The sequence below is a fragment of the Strix uralensis genome, chromosome 4 (assembly GCF_047716275.1).
Source record: "Strix uralensis isolate ZFMK-TIS-50842 chromosome 4, bStrUra1, whole genome shotgun sequence".
NCBI classification, from domain to species: Eukaryota; Metazoa; Chordata; class Aves; order Strigiformes; family Strigidae; genus Strix; species Strix uralensis.
In genome coordinates this window covers 119,723,945-119,745,211 of record NC_133975.1, presented here as the reverse complement: position 1 = coordinate 119,745,211, position 21,267 = coordinate 119,723,945, and the positions used below count along the sequence as shown (strand labels likewise).

Sequence of the window (21,267 nt, the reverse complement as noted above, 5' to 3'; positions counted from 1 at the left end):
AGTACCTTTGAAGCCAGTGGGATAATAGCACCAGAGAATACCCTAAAGCCACCCAAGGTCATAAAGTTAATGGATAATAAAGGCTTCTAGTCACCTATGAATAATGCCTTAGCTGCTCTGTCTTCAAAGACAGTTGCATCCTGAGGATCTGGAATATCTTAATGTCCTGATTCAGTAGCATAACATTGAGTGGGGCAGTGAGTACAAGTGTGGCAATGAACACAACAGTGTTTAGGAAAACAAAGAAAATGGACTTGAATCCACACAAAGGTACTTACTGAATTCACCTGGAGAAGATTCTTTTTCAGACACTGGGTGCTTCCACAGACCACTTCAGTTTCTAAGTTTTTCTTATGTACTTAGCATTATGTCCCAATATTTCTCTCATTTCACCATTTGGATTTATTTGTTGTTGCTTTAGATGGTCCGCCATTTGGTGAAGCTGATCTTCAAGCCTAGTTGTGCTGGACTGCAGTCTCTGGAAAATGCAAGGTTTTCCTTAAAAGAGTTTGCTAGTGTAAATGCAATGTTCAGACGGCTGCATGAACATGGTCAAAATGCCACTTAGGTTCACATTATAAACAGGGCACAGAGAGAGAGCTGCTGCCTCAAAGAGTCTTTGAAGAGTGGTTCAGGGAGCCCAAGTAGGTGCTAGGAAGGAGAAACTCAAAATCCAGTCCCAAGAGAAACGCTTGTGTTTTTCTGGGTAACATGATGAGTACTGAAGTTATGATGATGCAGCAGTGCATTACCTTAGAAGATAAGGAAAGGGCTGAGGGCAGAAGGCTATATGAAAAGAAATTCTCCTGCCAGGTAGTCCCAGAGCTGGCAAAGCCCCAGTGAAGCTCTGGGGAGCAAAGGGTAGACCCCCCCATCTACCACCCTCCGCGTTCTAGTGGGGCATGTCTACTGGGACACAGCCAACTGTTGATGCCAAACTCACAAGCAAACAGAAAGATTTTGAAACACCTGAGTAAACAATGTGTATTTTATTGTATGCCATTACCACCAGAATTTCTACAAGTTTATCACAACTCCACATTTCTGCTCCCTTCCTACTTCACTCTGATTTTGCCCTTTCTCTTCATGTTTCATTTACCTGCAGTGTTAATTCTGCCCTGCTGCTTCTGTACTCTCTGCGTTATTCTGTTCCACTCCCTACTCTCCCAATTCTCTTTCCCAGTTTTCCATTCAGGCTCACCTTCTCCCAGATCTTCCCTGGGTGCCATCAAGGGCAGCAGACAGCCGACAGTCACTTCTTGCCACAAGAATGAAACGAAACCTTCTCTGCTATCTCATGCCTCCAGTGTCATCTGCTAAGCCTCTTCCACCTGAAATGCCACCATTCAGACCTAAGAGACAAAGGAACAAAGGGAAGAGGGTCTTTGAGGGATAACATTAAATTATAACTTTAACCTTTCCTCTCAGACATGAGGCAATGCAGCTGCTGTATGTGCTGGTTGACTCTATATGTTTCCCAAGCCACCGTTAGCTTCCTTTTCTGCTTTCTCTATTTGATGAGCCCACATTTCACCATCCAGCAGGGAAGCTAAATGCTCCCAAAGAAGAAGAAAGCAGGGAAGGCACAACCCCTCACTCCATCCCTCTAGGGAATGCATCCCAGCCAGTTGTAAGTTATGTTTGGATCCGCCTTAGCAGAATAAAAAGAAAGGCAGCCACAGATGAGCCTGAAAGGCACAAGAGCTCCCAACAGACATCTGAGTCATGGTCTGGGCCGGAGGCATCATGCATCAACAACGTGGACACAAGATCAGACATAGCTTTTGAACTATCTAGAAAAACAGCCTGCGTGAAGAGGAGAACCATTAAAGCTGGGCTTCCTTGAGTGTCAGGTTAGCTCTCCTCTCCAAAACTATCTGTGCTACACACATAAGGCCCTGGATCAATAGGCAAAATGTCTGGCCTAAGTAATACTACCAAATTGTAAGTGCTATATGACTTCCTTCCCTTTATCACAAAGCTCCTATGGAAGCCACACACAAATATAAGCACCTATATAGACTCACTCTCCCCCCCACATACAAGCTTAATAAACTCCTCTACATTCATACAACGCTGCCTCAAGTGTAACTCGAACCGAAAACAAAACAAAACCCCAAGCAAGAAAAAAAGAACAAAAGGGAAACTCCCTGGTGGGACTAAAGCCATGCTCATTCCTTAGTGAACCAACCCTTGTCATCTCAGACTTTATACCAAGAAGTCCTTGATGCTCTCTGCATTAATATATAAAGCACCCCCCGTCCCCTTTGAAGTATGTGCCTGCTCCAGTGGGGTTCAGTAGCATTGAATAAAACATTCAGTAGCATTGAATAAAGCTTATTAGGAACAGCTTGAGCATGCAGGAACAAGACAGGCCTTTGGAGATTGCAGCAACCTGGGAGGGACTGCAAACATTGACAGCAAGATTAGAATTCAAGTGATCTTGACAAACTGGAAAAACAATCTGGAAAAAGCAATTTAGCGTAGACAGCTAGGAAATGTATGTAGAAAGAAACTTTCTATGTAGAAAGAAACTTCAAGTACAAGACAGGGAACATCGTGGCATGCAGTTGATCTACTGAAAAGGGTATGGGGCACACCATGTGTCGCAGGCTGCCCATAAATGAACAATGACATAACATGTTATGTCCTGTTAAGTTATACTATGAGACGACTTTTGCAAATATCGGATCTCATATTCAGATATATGAACAACAGTGTTGTCTGCAAATACCCAAGGTAATCTCCCAGTACTCACTGAGCCGGGCCTTAGGGGTCAGTTCAAGGAACTCCAGGTCAACTGAAGAAAGAGGGGTAAGAAGAATCAGAGGTCAAAAGATAATAATCAATATAATTGAGAGAAGAAAAGACTAAGATTGAAACTGTCTTCAGATAACCAAAAGAAGTGTCTGCAAAGAGAGAGGAAATGTTTTCCCTGTCCATTGTGGGTGAACATTAAAATTACAAAATTATTCTGGTGGAGAAGGGACTCTTGGGAGATCAGAGGATTTGAATAACAGATTAAAAACACTTTGGTTAGGAACGTCTTAGGCCAAGCTGATCCTTCCAAGGCTTGTGCTACAAGGCAAATGCATATAACATCTGGACCTTTATCTGCAGAGCTGTGCACAAGATTGCAGTTCCTCTTGTGGATGCCAAGAGTGGACAAGATTCCCAGAAAGTCACTTCTATCTCTACTTGGAGAAAATGTTTAGGGGAAAAGAACAGATCAGGGCTTCCTGTCTGATTTCAAGTACTGGCTGCAGGTGTATGAGTTTGGCAAGGTCTAAAGTCCCTGTTAGGAGGTAGAATGGTGTGTGATACAGCTGGAGTGGGCAGCTCCCAAAGCCATCAGTGCAGCAGCAAAGGGCAGGGTCAGCCCATCTACCTTCTCTCTAATACCAACTGGTTGTCCCCAGGTAGGACAGGTATGTGCATCAGGGAATCCAAAGCATTCTGGAGACACCCGAGTACTCGATTTGATTTGACAGTGTTTAGAGATGAGAAGGAACCCAAATGAGTGTTGGGTTGGGAGAAGATATGGGGGAAGTCAGGGATTCACTGAATGCTTTGCATTTCCATCTTATCTGTTTATTAATTGTAATGGTGGCCCACGAGCTGCTAAATCTGAGAGAGATTCTCATGTTTTGTTCTGTAGTAGTAGTTTTGGACCTCCTTGGAAGCAGATTTGTCTTTGTGTGTTTTCTTTGCACAGAAGGTAAAAGCTGGCTTCATTTTTAATATGCTATTCCACTGCAAGATTTGATCAGCTTTGTATTGAGCTGCTACACCTACAAAAGGACTGCCATGCCATGGAAAGCAACAAAAAAAAAAAAAAAAAAAAAAGGAAGAAAAAAGAAGAAAAAAAAAGAAAAAAAGAAAAAAGGAAAGAAAAGGAAAAAAAGAAAGAAAGAAAAAAAGTACAGCTGCTTTTCCATTCTGCTTCTGAAATTTACTCTCTAAAAGCTGACTTTGCAGGCCCTGATCATGTTACTCTAAGCAAAGCTCAAATAGGCTACTTATTGTTCTAGGCCACTGGTATCCCCCTTTCTCTTACATTGCCTGCAGAAATAACGAGCAGCTTAAAGGCTCCCTTTTGATACTGCCCACAGCTTGAGTTTCCCATTTAAAGGCTCTGGCATCAGGGCACTTTGAAGCCAGCTAATATTAGTAGGAAAGCAGAGTTAATACAAAGCAAGAAAAGCCAGCGAGGAGGGGAGAAGCCTCTTCTGCAGGGTGAAGCACAGCAGCAATGTATAGGACTGAGATCCAGGGCTCAGCTAAGTCCGACAAGCAGCAGGCTTTAAAGATCACGCAGTCCAACCCCCTGCCACGGGCAGGGCCACCTTCCACTAGACCAGGGTGCTCAAAGCCCCGTCCAACCTGGCCTTGAACACTGCCAGGGAGGGAGCAGCCACAACTTCTCTGGGCAACCTATTCCGGTGTCTCACCACCCTCATCATAATGAATTACTTCCTTATATATAATCTAAATCTACCCTGGTTAACCCTGGTTCTATCACTACAGGCCCTGGTATAAAGTCTCTCTCCATCTCTGTAAGCCCCCTTTAGGTATTGAAAGGCTGCAACAAGCTGTCCCTGCAGCCTTCTCTTCTCCAGGCTAAACAACCCCAACACTCTCAGCCTTTCTTCACAGAAGAGTTCTTACAGGCATTTCACCCCTATTAAAAGGAGGCACCCCCTCCAAATCCCTCACACGCCAGCTCCCCAGGCTTTCCAACCAGCAGCGCCCAGGGACGCCTCACCCAGGCAGCGGGATGCCCCCGGGCAGCCTCCCTGAACCACCCGAAACACCTCTGGGGCGACTGATGCTCTGCCCGACCCCCTCCCACCTCCCCAGCCTCCAAAATGTCTTTCTGCCTTTACTTCTCGTTAATTCTCCAGATGTAGCTGCAGTAAGGGAAGGTATTGGTGGTTGGTTTGGGGGGGGGGAGGAGGGGGCGGAGCCGCGGAGGGCACGGCTGCAGCCCCCCCATCCCCGCTAGTCTCATCCTCGTCCCGCCCTTTGCCCGGAGCCGCCCCGGCTCGGCCGCCAGTGGCTGCGGGCGACGGGGGGGAGTTGTCCCGTCGCCCGCCCCTTCGGAGGCGCGGCCCGGCCCCTCGCCGGCGTGGGGGGGCGGGCGGTAGAAAGGGCGGGCGGCGGGGCGGGCGGCGGCAGTGCGCGGAGCGGCGTCGCGCAAGGGCTGGGCCCCGCCGGGGACGGAGGGTGCCAGCATGGCTCTGGATTTCCTCGCAGGATGCGTCGGCGGTGAGGAGTGGGGGGAGCTGCGGAAAAAAAACATGATTTAGAAAAGCGAAAAAATGGGGAAAAAAGGGGGGTGGGGGGCAGAGGAAAATAGGGGAAAATGAAAGGGGTGGATGGGGGGGGGAAAGGAAAATTAAAAAGGTGGACAAGCGGAAAATAAAAAAGGGGGAAAGGGAGAAAATAAGAAGAGGGGGAAAGGAGAAGAGAAAAGGAAGGGAAAAAGGGGAAAGAAATAGAAATATCTTTTTTAAAAAAAGCGGAAAAAAAGGGGGGGGGGAAGGGGGAGGGGATGGAGGGGAGAGCTGGGCGCGGCGCTTTTATTTTGGGAGGGGAGAATTGCTGTGGGCACGGGGGGCGATGGCAGCGGCCGCCCCGCCGCAGGTGGGGGCCGAGCCCGGCCGGGGGGGACGCGGGGCGGCGGAAGGTCTCGGGGATTTCCTGTACGGGGCGGGGGGGCGCGGACTGTCCCGCCCCGCGGCCGTGCCGCAGCGCCCGGGTTTGCCCGCGGGGCTGGAAGCAGCGGGCGGGGGGGGGGGGGCGGGGTGGAGCTCCCCGGGGTTAGCGGCCGGGCAGCAGCAGGCTCAGGCATCTCGGACCTGAAAATATTTATAGCGGGGAGCTTTAACGTGAAGAGGAGGGGAGAATGCATGTGCTCGTCTCGCTCTTCCCTCTGCATCTGCTTACGGCCTTCCTCCTCCTATTTTCAGCAGTTGTTAAATTGCGTTCAGGAGATTTATTCTCGCATCTTTTCAGTTATTTGTGTTTGCAGTTCTCCTTGCCAAGCTGGCAAAGAGATTTTTTTTTTTTTTAATTTTTTTTTTTTTTTTTAGCTTCTGTCTGACTTCATCCTAGCGATCCTTGCCTTACCAGGGATTCTGCATGTTGTACTACTGGCCTTTTCATGCCAAACACAGTGCCCATCACTATTTTTGTGACTTGGATTATCCTGCTGCTGTGCTGGCCTTGAACAACCTGGACTACACCATCCTAGAGCGGGCATTGTATTTCTGCCATCTCTTCTCTGGAAGAGGGAGGGAAGTTATCTTTCTGCAAATGTGAGACAGTGCACTGAAGCACTCTCTGTAGTTCTTGCTGTTGTCAGCAATCATAAACGGATTGGTGGTTCACAGAAATATAGAGCTAGAGGATTCCTTGGTTCAGCCAGTACTTGCAAAATGCATGTATTCAGATTAGTAAAACTAACAGGCCTGCATGTAACTTCTAAAAAGTCCTTTGATGCTAGAATAAAGCAAAGGTTTTTAGTAATGGATGATCCTCCTGCAGGTGCTACCATCACATCTGGAAAGGCTGTGGCTAGTGAGCAGGGATTTTCTTCTGCCTTTAGAGAAGATTCCAGGTTTTCTATGCTTCCATAGAGTGGCATGTACATGAAACACTTAGCTTCAGAGGAAATCTGCCATTTCTGCCCATTGGACTTGACTTGGGCTGAGGCCAGGAGCCACTGTTGAACATCCCATATGATGTGGCAGGATCTGTAGTCACACACCTCAACCCCTGCCTGGGGCTCAGAAGCTTGATGGGAGCATAAGGCACCTAGTACTGGCCTGAAGGACTGAACTGTAGATCTCTTATCTTCTGCCTTGATAGGATGCTCTTTACCTGGCCTACCAGTGACGCTGTGCTGTGCACTTACACCTCAGGCTGGTGGTTCTGCTTGGGCTACTGTAGCTCCAGACCCAGGAAGAAAACCATGAGCCATAACCATAGCCTTTGTTTTGTTTCAGGTGCTGCCGGAGTGCTGGTAGGACACCCATTTGACACTGTTAAGGTGGGTTGATTATGAAATACCTATATCTCTAGGTAGAAAACTTAGTTTTTCCAAGGAGTGGGGGAGGAAAAAAAATTCCCCAGACACTGTAGGAGCATAAATCTGTGCTGGAAGGCTTGGAGCAAGCTTCCTCAACCACTGTTTATAGATTGGCAATCTCCAGCTCCCCAGAAGTGAAAAAATTCCTTGTATGTCTGATTCAACCCAGTAACATGACAAACGGCCTAAACTGCAAGTTCATGAGTGCAGTAACAATGTTGTATTTGAAAATACGATCTTACATTTAACTTAATTTTGTTCTAAGCTTGCTTCTCTGCAGCTGTTCATCACTAACTGCTAAAACTGCCTCTCCCTGCATTTGTACCTCAAACCTACTTTGTTACTAGGTTGAAAGTTTGTGTTTTGTTTTCCCTCAAGCTCTGCTACTTACTCCTCAAGCATTAATTTGTTACACTAGCCAAAGGGTGTAGGTGGATGGAAATCCACAGCATGAAGCTTGTCTGGGGGCTTTTTCCTCTCTTTAAGTATTATTGTATATTGGTATAACTTTCCAAGTTAAAATTGATTTTCTAATGGTCTGTTAGCCGTATGTATTATGCATATTAAGGGTAGCTAAGACCTATTCAAAGATAAAATTTTAAATCTCCTGGAGGGCACTTCAGCCGGGACTGCCAGGGTTTCCAAGCCCATTTTTCAGAATGAGATGACGATTTAAGTCACTCTTTGGCAGCCTTATCTGAAGTCTCGCACTGGAAGAATAGAAGAAGGGATGCCAATATATTCCCTCCTAAATTAACACACCAGATCACTTGACTGCAGCAGACAGCATGCCACCCGCTAGAGCTATATTTGGAATACCTCTACCTTGCTGAACTTCGATATGCAACAGGCTGATAGTGTTACCGATGTCATCACCATATTCTGTATTCTAGCACATGGTTAATTCAATACGGATTTTCCTAGCTAGTGGATATTAGTCCTTGCCAGTCAAGTGCAAGCTGCTCAAATAGTAAAAACCGTATGTATGTTTCTCAGAGTATAGTAAATTTGACTGTTAAGTAATTGGGTTGAATTCTAATATATATTTTCAGGAATGGTATTATTCAGACTTGCACTTTTTTTTTACAGTGGTACAGGGCCAGCTGTCTTTGTCTCTCACCCCCATCCTGCCAAGTTTTATATGCTTAACTTAAGGTGATGGGTCATTTCACTGAAGCCAGCAAAACTGTTAAAATTCTATGCTCAGACTAAAGTTAAGCATGTGTGAGTTTTTTTATGGTTTTTAAAGTGGAACAGCTTCTAGTGCATGAAACTAAACATTTAAGTGTCTGCAAAACTGGGGCTCTCATGTTAGTTCCAGCAGATGAATCAATGCAAAATAGATGTGTTGGCTTTAGAAAAAGCATCTTGCTTTGCAATAGTGCAAAATAGTTTGTTTCTGGATGACTTTAAATGTTTTATGAAATCCAGTGTGGCACACTATATTTTCATACCCATTAGAAGGTATTATAAGCATTTATCTATTTTTTGTTAGAGAAAATACTAATGTTTGTGTTATTAGTTGGCATAGTCACCACTGTATGTGGGAAAACTAACACTATAACTAGTCTTTAAAAAAAAAAAAATCACAAAACAAAAACATTGTGTAACTTGTTGTGTATGTATACATGTTAAGAATTAACCCCTTTTATAGTTCTGCAGTGTTTAAAGGGCTAGCTGGCAGTCACCTTAGACTGCAAATTTTTAATATAACTGAACAATGGGAAAGCTGCTTAGATAAGCCAAAATTTTACTTCTGTCTTGGCTTTTAAACTCTTTTTTTGGCTGATGATCATGTTTCACAAAGTGGGGAGGGGGATGGTGGGACACACAGGGAGAGATTAAGCCAGTGAAGTCACCCTGCGAAACCCACAACTGAGCTGTTCTCAGAACTGGCAAACTCCTTATCCCTGGTTTGTTGATGTAATGTATAAAATTGCTTTTTTGCTTTTAACTGCCTTTACTTTCTGAGCTAGGGGCTGTCTTCATTAACAGCAAAAGTGTTACTTTGTTGTAGATGACAGATAAGCCTCATCACGGGAGAGTTACCTAGTAAGTATAGCCCAGGTGAACACTTCTGTTTCTCTCAGTCTTAATTTATTCCCAAATGTATTAGTTCAAATAAAGATCTAAACGACTTCTGAAGCTTTTTCCCTTTTTAGTTTTAAACTGATGTGTCCCTCTTCTACAGCTATGGCATGGAGGGAGCGGGGTTTAAATATCCCTTTTTTTTTTTAATGTAAAGTCTTATTCTGAACCTTCTTTCTGGTATGCATTTCTCACTGTATACATTTCCACACACGGTGGCTCTAAAACTGAATCTCAGACACACTGTTGTTGAGGTCTTACCCACGACATATCCTTGGAGGACATTTTCATTGCTCAAAACTTCTAAATCACTTATTTCATACATTATTAAATGTTTGGACTGTTTTGGGGGTGTGGTGGTTTGTTTGGGATGGGGTTTTTTGCTTAGTTTTGAGTACCTTTATGCAAGTCTTTAGTGATGTGAAATTACAGTGTGTTACTATTGGACCTAAAACCTTAGTAACAGTGGTTTCAGATAAGGAAGCAAGAATATTGGGCAATGAATAGAATAGAGGGTTAAACTTTGCACATGATTCATCCATCCTACAGTTGTACACACTAAAAAGCTTGTTGAATATGGCATTAATACTCATGAAGTAAAGTTTCATATGCATTCATTGCCTTATCTGACAGTTTGCTGATGCAGGTATCCCTGTGTGGTCATTGCTGTGCTCAAATGAAAGTGCTGATTTTCATTCATCAGTACTCTAAATATTTTATACTACAGCAAGGCTTAATTGGTCAATATTTCACAAATTATTTAGACAAAAATAGCAGGAGCTGATTGCCACTAGGAAATTCAACCTATATACAGAATATGACTAATTCTAAACTACTCAAGACAAGCATATAGAAAAGTTAAATTAAGAAGCTTCTTGAGCTGCAGTTCTCCCAAAGCCCCTATGTCTGGAAGTCCCCTGACTTCACAGACAGGGTTTGAAACAATAGCAGTAAGCTATAAATGGAGTAAAACTTTTGGTTTGTGCGATTCCAACAACCTGTTAAGATTTAGGACTTTAATTGTGGGTCTGCTTCTTGAGCAGTTTTAACAGTCTGCCTGCCCCCCACATGTCACTTTGAGTAACAAGAGATTTATTTTCTTTGAATCCTACTATAAGCCTGCTTTTAATTTAAGAAGTTTTAAAACCCTGTTCCATCGTGGAAGACCTGAGGTGATCTCAGCCTCCCAGTATGGCTAGCACACACTAATGTATATACTAAAAGGACACTGAAAACTAAGGGTTTTATTTATAAAACATAAAATGTCATGTTGTAGGAATACAAAAAATACTGAAACTGTAAATAATTAAAGTTTTGCCTCAAAGCTAACCTGAATATACAGTTTTGACAAACCATGTCCCCAAATCCTTTTCTAGACCCACATCATCTTATGAGTCTTTCATTGTTGTGGTGGTGTTTATTATTACTTTAGGCAAACAGGGCTAAAGATTTTGCAGTCAGGAATTTCTTGCATAGACCTGATAATCTTTTCGTTTGTTCAGAATGAGAGTCTTGAAGTTTTTTGCCCTGGAGTTGCAGCAGCAGCATTAAATGGTTGATAAGCATCTTTTCTGAGGAACATTGCAGCCCTCCATGCTGCAATGGAGGAGATCAAAGACAGATTTCTAACTTCCAAATCCAGTGAAACCAATTTATTGAGTTTATTGCAGTGTAGGGTTTTGCACAAAGTCAGTAGCTTTGAGGCTTTTTAGTTTTGTTTGAAATGCGTTGAGGACAAATTAGCAGGAAAAATTGAATTGGACTTTCCCGTTAAATGTTAAAGCATCTGGGCAATTGGCCTGTCTCCTAATGTCACCAGTGACAGAAGCTTCTACCTGTCCAGCAGAACATGCCATTTCAGTTTTGGCAGAGTTAACTGATTACTAACATTAAAGGTTTGAAACAGCCACACCCTCACAAATGGTTTGCATTGAGCAAGTTAAAAAAACAGACTAAAATTTAAAAGGACAAGTGGCTTTTTATTTTTCCTTATGCAAAGTAAGACATCTTAAGAGCCTATTCCCAGCTACCTCTGAAAAAAAAAAAATCAGATCTCAGTGAAGGGTCCTAAGTCTGGTAGCCAGAAACACTGTGGGTGGTGTTGTTGAAAGGTTCTATCCTTTTACAATTATCCTTATTTCATGCTTGACTTGTAATTTTTTATAAAATTCTATTAGGTTTATACAGATAGTCCTCAGTGTGAACAGAAGTATTCTTGGCAGCTAAAGAAAGTACCTATTATAGCCAGTACTGGAAAACTTCAGTCTGAAATTCTAGATAAGCGTACCCTGTTGTTCTTCCACATATGTTTTTCTAATATTCAAAAGTAGTTAATAATCTTCCTCTGTCATGTTTTCACCCCAAAAATTAATTCAAAACACTTACAGAATATTTAATTATTTTGCCACATATGGCATTCCAGTCTCCAGCCTGTGCTCTTGCATATACATCGCTATAGCAAATCTCGATACACGTACAAGACACTAGTTAACCAATTAGGCTGCTCTTGACATACAAATCAGTATCTCATACAACTTTCTATAGGTTCGACTACAAGTTCAAAATGTAGAGAAACCTCTCTACCGTGGGACCTTCCATTGCTTTCAGTCCATCATAAAGCAAGAATCTGTAAGTACAAAATTAATGCTTTGCATATTTTGTATCTTCATATATTTTGTATCAGAAGGGTGGGAAAGTTGTTAAAAAAAGCCTACAAATATTGAAGATCAAGAGAAAAGCATACTCTGAACCTCACCTTACCATAGGGCAGATATTGTAGTCAGGAGTTTGCCAGAAACTTCATGAAGAAGATCACTAAGTTGGAAGTTGATATAAAAAAGTTAACTTTTAAAATAAGTTATTTGAATAGCTAATTTTCTGAGAATCCAAGCAATCTGAGCAATGAGTGAAGAAATACGTGAAGTTTTTGTTTCTGATGAAGCTTTAAGACCATAACTAAAAGGGTGGCTATAGGCTTTAAGCTACTTTATTTTTAAAGTATAAAATTTTCCAGAAAACTTTTCTGTGGATGGACTAAGATTACTTTCTGGATGTGTTGAACTATGTATTTTTGCTGCTAACTATGTTTAGATGTTTGTGCCCTAGGCAGCGATGAAATTCTTATTACAAAGTAAGATAGTACTGATCTTCTGGCCACTGTTAGAAAGTTAGAGCACAAGGGAGAGCCAGAAAGGCTATGTTCTGCACAGTTTCAGGAGGTTATCAACACCACTGTTAAAAAGGATTTTTCCTTCCTTCTTCCATTAGGCTTTTGGACTCTATAAAGGTATTGGGTCGCCAATGATGGGACTTACCTTCATTAACGCACTTGTATTCGGTGTACAAGGAAACACACTTCGTGCTCTTGGAAAAGACACTCCTCTAAACCAGTTCCTTGCAGGGTCAGCAGCAGGGGCTATCCAGTGCATCATCTGCTGTCCCATGGAGTTGGCAAAGACAAGAATGCAGCTTCAAGGAACAGGTGAATACAAACTAAAAACAAAGAACTACAAAAATTCTCTGGACTGTTTGATCAAAATCTATCGAAAGGAAGGGCTGAGGGGTATCAACAGGGGCATGGTCTCTACATTCATAAGAGAGACTCCAAGCTTTGGCTTTTATTTCCTGACCTATGACTGCATGACCAGGTATTTAGGCTGTGAAGCTGAAGACAGTTACGTTATTCCCAAACTGCTGTTTTCTGGAGGGATGTCAGGAATTGTGTCCTGGCTCTCAACCTACCCCGTGGATGTGATCAAATCCCGGCTTCAGGCTGATGGAGTCGGAGGCGTTACACAATACAACGGTATTTTAGACTGTGTCAGAAAGAGTTACCATGAAGAAGGTTGGAGGGTGTTCACAAGAGGTCTTACTTCCACACTTCTCCGTGCTTTTCCTGTCAACGCAGCTACCTTTGCTACTGTCACTGTGTTCCTAATGTATATGAGGTCAGAAGACAACCTTCGTGAATGTGAACCAGGTCCAGTAATCCAGCAGCCTTCTAGTTTGTGAACATTACCTGTTGGCTCTCCTCATCATCCAAAGCCTGGCTGTTTGGATTCTTTAAACACTTGACCCACACAAGTGGCATAAATGTATGCTATCTGTATAAAGAACTAACTGCATCAAACTAGGATTTCATCTCATTACTTGTATAAACAGCATATTGCCTTATTAAGGACTTCATATCTAGTAGTATCCAAGTAAGATGGGGACCTGCCTTTAGAAAGTACTGTAGTTAACTGTTGTGGCTCCAGAAGAGGATCTGGAGAATGTCATAGTACCAGAAATCAGGTTTTCTTCCACTCATGTTCTGAATGACTGAATAGAGTTGAATGCAGAAAGGTTTTCAGAAAATAAATGCTCTTTTTGTACGTAACAGGAATAAGTATAGTCCTCTAAGGTGAAGTAGGGGGAGGAAATTAAATGTTGGAGGCATTTTGCAGGTAACCCTGAACTGTTTAAGACCTGGACTAGCATTGAGCTAGCCATGTGTTTTACTTTTTCTCTGCTTTTATATGTCAGTGGTTTTAGTAGCAACTTTGTTCATACTGGTTTGCTAAAAAAAATACATATATATATTATTTGTTCCTAAGCTACTCCCTTACCTTTCAGCTTTGAATAAATATCTTAAGCACAAAGTTAGCATCTGCACTCATATGCACTTGTTCCTTTAAATCTCAAGGCTTGTAAGGATTTAGGGAAACTCACATCTAGTAAGACTGGTGTTATTTGCCTTCACCTCTATGTCTCATTTGGTGGGTGCACAGATTGTAATGACTAGATTCAGCTAAAGTAGACTTTGTTCTCTGAAGTTAATGCAACTTTGCACCACTTCTCCCAACATGCCCCATAGCAGCCAGTGATGTACAGAAGTCAAAGTCCTACCTGTGGTATTGCACAAAATGTTTGTGGGTGCAATGTTAGCTTAGCAGCTTGAAGTACTGTAAAAATACGTACATGTTTAGAACTGGAGGTTTCATTCCTTTCCAGACAACAGGGGTGTAAGTGTCTGAAATGGTTGGTGTTCAATACACTTGCATTATGAATTTAACCAATACTTCTATCTATTTAGTTACAGTGCTACTGGAAAGATGACTGAAAGGGGGTTGGAGAATTTTCTTGTTACATTGGTCCACTGTGATTTTTTTTTTTTTAGCAGCCTGTTCAAGAGGGATCGCATTAGTTAAGGAGCTATAAACAGTTACGTAAGATTTGGAATAAGAACTACACATATTTGGCACAAATACCCAGGGGGAAGGAGTGCATGTGTGTGAGGGATGTTCTAAAATGTATCAAACTAGTTCAGTAAGTACAACTTGTTACACTTTTGGTTGGGACAAGTGCAATATGTGTTTAATTTATATGAATTTTCTAAAGATACCTTATTTCATAGCATTTTGCACTGTAACAAAATATGCTGGAGAAACCTGTAAAACTGGTATGTCTTTTTATACCTTGGAGGTATGTTGGATGTTTTAGTGCCTACTTGCACTGAGATTCAAATTGAATGTTAAATCTGTCTACTAAGCTGCATATGCACAACTCACAGCAAAGACCATTTACACCTTTGTACAGTAGTCTGTAATTACTGTATATAAAACTGAGGGAATAAATTTTTTAAAAATTTTGACTTTGCTTCTTTAAAGTTTCTTATGTTTTATTCGGATGCTTCCTTGTTTTAAATCTGCCATACAAGAGGGTGGGGTTTCTGGCTTTTGCCTGAAGAAACTTGTTCCCCACCTGCCTTCCGTGCACCACCCAGAAGGGCAGTGCCTTGTTCTGGCTCAGTGTATCAGTTTGTTGAAGCAAAGAAGGGAAGTTGCCTGAGCTTCCTTCTTCAAACTGATCTTTTCACCAAGTACCTCACTTGAAGATGTTATAGCTACTAAGGGAACAATCCTGCTTTTAGAGCCAAAGAGCTGGCAGCATGCTTGGACCCTTCATATTCTGCATTTACTTGGTGTAAGTAGTGCTGATCAGCACCAAGGCTGCACAACTGTGGAAGACGAGCCTTAGGGTCCCTGCAGAGTCACATCAGAATCAAGGACCGGGTCTGCCAACAGCACTGTTCATATCTGAATCAGAAGAATGCTTGGCTTTAAGATGCACAAGTTTAGCAAAAAGCTTTATACATTGTAGGTTTTTTTTGTTTTCAGACAGCACAACTAATGCACAAAGAGCATCAATATTCCAAATAAAAAGCCAAGCAGAAAAAACAGGATGATGTGTGTTATGACCTGTGAATAAGGCCTCTCACTGCTGATGAAAGGTTATTTCACATACTGGCTCACTTAATTCATCTTCTTAACAGGTAGAGACACATGACCAAAAGAAACTGCCAAGCATCAATTTGCTAAATCAGGAAAGGGAAAGGTCACCACTTCAACTAACCGTGAGCAGGGGCAGTTCCAGTCAAGGACCTTGTGTTCTCTCAGGAGGAGCAACAACAGTGAACTGTGGCACAGAAACAAATACTTGGAATAAGCAAACAGTATCTCCTGAAAAGACAGTAACGTCATTAAAACAGAAAGGGCTACAATGTTTTACTTGCAGTATTTGCTAAAACATTCCAGAAATTTATCCATGTGGAGCTTAAAAGAAATAATCAGTAGCAGACATTGGAGGTTACTCAACAAGCCTAAGAGGAGGGTAAAAGTCAGTTTTCAACCTAGTCTGATGTCAGTTGCTTGAAATCTGTGTGACACCTATTAAATCAAGCTAGACAATAGCCTCAGCCTTTTTAAACATGATTCAGTTCCCCCCTACTAGATTTTTGATACCTCAGCCAATTTAGCCAAATCAGAACTATATTCTGCCTCCCCAGATTCTCCTTCCCATAAGCATCATGATGTTGGGTAGGAAATGCTTTAGTAACACCCCAACAACTGAAGGGAATAAGAAGGTAAAACTTACCGAAAGTACAACTCGCCTACTACCGAGTCCCTGTGCTCTACTCTTTCTTACAACCCACGCTGCTAGTGAATGGGTCATAGCAGTGTTACAAGTTGCAACCACAAATATACTCAATTAGGACAAGAGGAAAAAAAAGCACCCAGGTACAACCCTTCCAAGTTTTAAAGAAGTTATTACTGTAAACTACTGGGGTTAAATTCAGTTCGTTTATCATGTCTGCAACTGTAACATGACAGTATTCATAATTTTTTTTTGGTCCTCTCTTCCTTGCCTTTCTCTGCATATAGCTTTTTTACAGTTCATGTGAAAAAGTAGCAAGACATTCATGGGATAAAAACCTGTACATTGCAGGTGTGGGGCAGGTAGCAGACTGGAAAAGTTACTAAGACACAAGTATAAATAGTTGACCTTGCAGAGAAGAGATGTGTTTGTTCCTTGAAATTAAATATATTTGCTATTATGCTGGAAAACAGGTGTTAACAGCTGTTGTTAGCCAGACTTTTGATCTGCGGATAGTTAAAGAACAACTTAAAGCCCATGAGTGTGCCAAACACCATTAGATTAACAGAAGGTGAAATTAAACCTCTCTTCTGCCAGAAAAACAGCAGCTTACCCAAGGCAACATGCCATACCAAACACCACAGCCATGGAGACAGATGAAGGATCTAAGGGACTTTATGACTCTGGGAGACACAGCAAGAGAGTAGGGAACCAGAGAACTTGCTGGGATAGACCAAGTGGAGACAGGTTTCAAAATCATGAGGAAGCAAGCTGCTTCTTTCAGTGTTCAGGAATTTATGTATGTTCATGGGCAGTGGGGGAGGAAAGCAAAGGAAAATAACCCATTTTCATCCTGCTAGTGCAACTGTTTTGCAATTTTTATATCAGTGCTGTCATCACTAATTACAAAAATGGTTATCAATAACAGAAAAAAAAAAAAAACCAAACAAAAATTAGTGACATAATATGCACAATAATACATATTATATACAGTAAAAGCTTGTCTACTTATAGTTTATTATCAGTTTTAACCTAGAACGGGATTTTAAGCTTTACAGTTTCATCAATAAATAAACTGAAAGAAAGCAAGACAAGGTTTGCAGTGAAAAATAATAGCCTATACATTGATATAAATGGAAGAAAGGCAAATTCTAATGTTCACAAAACATTCTTCAGGTCTATAAAACTTTACATCTAACAGTTAAACTGCTTCTTGGTATCATTCACCTATTACTTCTTTATTATGACTGGTTTTCTTACTGAAAGAAACCATCTGCGTTTTTTACTAACAGTAAAATAGAGTTCTACCAATTGCAACCATATTCATGTGTCAATCAATAAAATATCAAAATCGTAATGAAACTTGACCTCATGGTCAGCACCATTTGCTAAATATATCAAAATAGGAAGAATTGTTGCTAGAGTAGTTTGACTTGGCTAAAGTTGGTATGAAAGAAAATTAGTATTCTTTTTCTAGGACCTGATGTAGTTGTCTTAAGCAGAGATTTAACCTAGATCAGGTATACTCAAGTGTTGCAATCAACCAGGCCACATAGTTGCTTCCTTGTGCACTGATATATTTCCACTTAAGGAAGAGTCTTCAACAGGTAATTTTCAAACAGGCTAGTAATAAAGTTCAAGCTTTTTAATTGCAATTAAAGGAGGTAAAAGTAAAAATAACTCTCTTCTCCTTAGTCTCCTCCAGGCAGATACCTGCTTCCCTGCCAGTTCATAACCGAGAGACTGCACACTTTCACTTCACACTCTGAAAAAAAATTGAGATGAAATCCCCTATCTCTAACCTATGCAAGAGAAAGAATAAAAACAAACTAACAACAAACACAAGAGGAATGCCTGAAGACCTGCCATAGTATTATTCCTTACAATACATTTCCAAACCATAAACATTTGCATGCCCTTTCAAGCTATGGGAGTTACTGGATTCATATAAATCCATTGAAGGTTCAGTCAAAGCACCGGTTAAGATTGAAGACTGAAGGATTCTACATCCAGGGGCCATATCTTCTGTTTTGCTAAGAAAAAACAAATGTGTTGAAAAATAAGTCAAAACATAAGCTGCATGATGCTCCACATCTGAGGCAGTCTACTTTGCAAGCCAAAGCTGCAATTGGCAAGGTTAGTGAGGTCCTTGGCAAGCATCTTGCAGCTCTGAAGGACATCTGACTTTGAGCCCTTAAATCAAAAGTAGTAAAAAGTTTTCTAGAGATTTCTTTTGAAACCAATTGCTGAGATGAGCTTTAGCTGAAGTACGCTAGGACATACCCAGTCACCAATTTTTTTGTGTATGGATTTACCATTTAATAAGGAAACCATTTTATGTCTGCGTCTTTATCTGCTCTATGATTTCTCTGAAAAACATACTGTTCACAAAGAGCATCCTTCTGAAATACACCTTTACAGTGGGCCTTCTCCAGAGACAGAACCAGTTTATTTGAGATCTTTGATTCCCTAAAGAGCAGCAATGCAGGATTCTCTGGTGCAACATCTGTCCTGCAGTTTCTACAACGGTCTTGCAAACATTACGAGCAGCAACACACTAAAGGAAAGTCAAATGGTGAGGCCCTAACTGCCTCAGGCAAGCTTAGGCTTTTTAGGAAGCCACTGCTAGATTGAAGCATTGGTGCTTTCCGTGTCTGTCAGCTAACCAAAATAGCCACTTACAGTTGAAAGCACATTCATTAACACTACATGTCATTAGATTTCCACATTTCTCTTTAAAGATACTTGATATTAATTTTGGATGTATGTATCCCCTAAAAAATATATAATCCATGTCACACTCAACAGTTTTTATTTACATTCTTTATTTTCATTGCCTTGCTGGTGCTTTTTATGAATGCACAAGTATGCTTGTGACTCTCAGAGATCAGCACAGAGTTGTACTTCTTATTCTTCTGCACTGGTGTGTGGGAAACTTGCTCTTTGACACTGGCACGTTCCAAGTCTGTCAAGGTCTACTGAACACCACAGGACACTCTACACACACTTGACCTCACAGGGGCAACCTGACATTTTGCTATTCTGTCTGCTGGTCATGCTGTACAAACTGGTAATTCACTGCCATCTCCTGGCAAACTACTATTCAAGAGTATCTGTACACACTGAAATAAAGCACTGACATAGATGCTATCTAGTATCGGCAGATTAGAGAGAAATCACAAATCTACAAGGACACTTAATACAAAAGTGGTGGCAACAGAAGCATCCAAAAGTCCTGCAAGGACTCCACAGGCACTCCCATCCCTTTCGCTCCATCCCAAAATTTACTAACACTTCTACAGAACCTCAGGCTTGTTCCTGAAGAGCTTTCAGTTTACACAGGAACCTGGTGAGAACAGCAGCTCACAAAATGGATATTATGTCCACACCGTAACACGCAATAGAAGAAACTGTATCCAACCAGCATCCAATATTAAAGTTTTTCTGTTAGAAAAAAGTAACAGAAGACTTTAAATAAATACCCTGAAATAGGAATTGTCTAAAAAACAGTTGTCGTAAGTGATCTTACTCATTTGCCTACAGCAAAACAGTGTTTTTCTGCTACATTAGGGGAAGCCAGGACCTGAAAAATTCATGCAAACTCTTATACTGAATCTGATGCGCTTTCTCCGAAAGGATAAACATACTGAAAAACATGCTAAGCAAAACTGCCTTAATAATATAGGACAATTGTGAGTACACATAAACCTAAGCTCACCTATTTCAGGCAAAGAGAATGAAATTGTGTACAGGAGGACTGATTAAAATTACTTTACAAAATGAAGCTGGTAGCCACCCAGTTGGCATTTAAGCAAAGCTGTAAAACCATCTTCACACTATCGGCCTCTTTCAACTAAACACTAGATCAACTCGCATCATCAAATTTAATACTGAGTCTCATGAGAATACAATGTCCTGTAATTTGTTTGTACCTTTACAGATCACTCACTGTGTAGATGTTTCTGCTTGTTGTGTTCTACAGTGGTGTCTCAGACCCTCTCCCTCACATCACTCTCCCATTCTTTTGCCCTGGGACTTCCAAAACAGGCTGATGTAAGAAACCTTTTCACTCTTCCCAAGGAAAGTGCTACTTTTTAACTATTTCATTTTTACAGCTATGAATAAGGGTACTGGTCCCAAGTCCAACTTTTATTTTTATTCCTGCCTGCAAAATTTACACCCACCATTCAGTTTTGAAATCCACCCCAAGTTCAAAAGCTTTTGAAGGACTTTTGATTTCACCATAGCTTTAAACAATACAGGATCATTAGTGCAGTTACTAAGAAGTCAAAGCTTAATGCTGACACATCCGCTTCCCTCCTCTTCTCAAGCCAATGTAACAGACTTAGTAAAGGTGCTGTACAGATGAAAAAGTTATTATTCCAAAATGCCATCATTACAGAACAACTGGATCAACCAACACCAGTAACACCTACCACTTCACTGATCAGTCTTCCTAGACTGATCCATCTAGCAGCCCTGACAAAAATACCCATTTTTGTCCATTTCTTTAAGGCATTAAAGGGATGCTATTTAGCACATAATGTCCTCCAGTTAATCCATCTTAACTGAGTAGGAAGACTAATCAATCCATTTTTCCAAGGCATGCACTGACAAAATATCCTGTGAACACCTTAGGGCAGGTGATGACCAAGTAGAAACACCTTTTATTGCCACTATCATTCCTCTTCATATAGCACTTTAAAGGGATTAGCTTTCTTCAAACATTTAAAAGCCTCAGTAATTTTGCCATTTCTATTAACTATTGCTTCTTTTTACTTACTATGGGATTAGCAGAGGGTAAGGATCTCCATCTGCTTTTAAAAATACATTGCTGCTGCTGAGCTATGGTGTTAGAATGTATTTAGTATTTGGCTTTGTTGACTGGCAACTTGTGGCCATGGGGGGGGGGGGGGGGGAGGGGGGGGGAGTCGAATTGCATTACCCCAATTCAAGAGTTATCTTCAAAAAGAAGGTAACTAAAATCAAGTGCAAGTTCAGCTGAGGTCCTGTCATTCCATTTCATTAAGAATTTATTCACTTAGCATTTCAAATCTATACCTAGGCTCTTCCTACAATCTTTTCAAGAAAAACAAATCTCCAGAAGTAATAGATATTGAAGTTCAGTTTGTCTTGTATTTAAAGCAGGATCTACTGCTACTGGCAGACCA

The 21,267-nt window shown here is 41.4% G+C and overlaps 1 protein-coding gene across 1 annotated transcript; it reads left to right on the top strand.

Moving 5' to 3' along the window:
- Positions 1 to 5,146: 5,146 nt before the first annotated feature.
- SLC25A29 (solute carrier family 25 member 29) lies at positions 5,147 to 14,813 on the top strand. Its single transcript, XM_074868779.1, has 4 exons — positions 5,147 to 5,268; positions 7,011 to 7,054; positions 11,726 to 11,809; positions 12,449 to 14,813. Exons 1-4 carry the CDS (start codon positions 5,235 to 5,237, stop codon positions 13,190 to 13,192), a joined length of 906 nt encoding a protein of 301 aa, XP_074724880.1. The 5' UTR covers positions 5,147 to 5,234; the 3' UTR covers positions 13,193 to 14,813.
- The last annotated feature ends 6,454 nt before the right edge of the window (positions 14,814 to 21,267 follow it).

Bases quoted from the DNA above. Each gene is read 5' to 3' on its own strand.
- SLC25A29 (XM_074868779.1), top strand. From the start codon at position 5,235: ATGGCTCTGGATTTCCTCGCAGGATGCGTCGGCG. The intron at 5,269-7,010 runs GTGAGGAGTGGG...GTTTTGTTTCAG, and splicing joins CCTCGCAGGATGCGTCGGCG to GTGCTGCCGGAGTGCTGGTA. The intron at 7,055-11,725 runs GTGGGTTGATTA...AACTTTCTATAG, and splicing joins ACCCATTTGACACTGTTAAG to GTTCGACTACAAGTTCAAAA.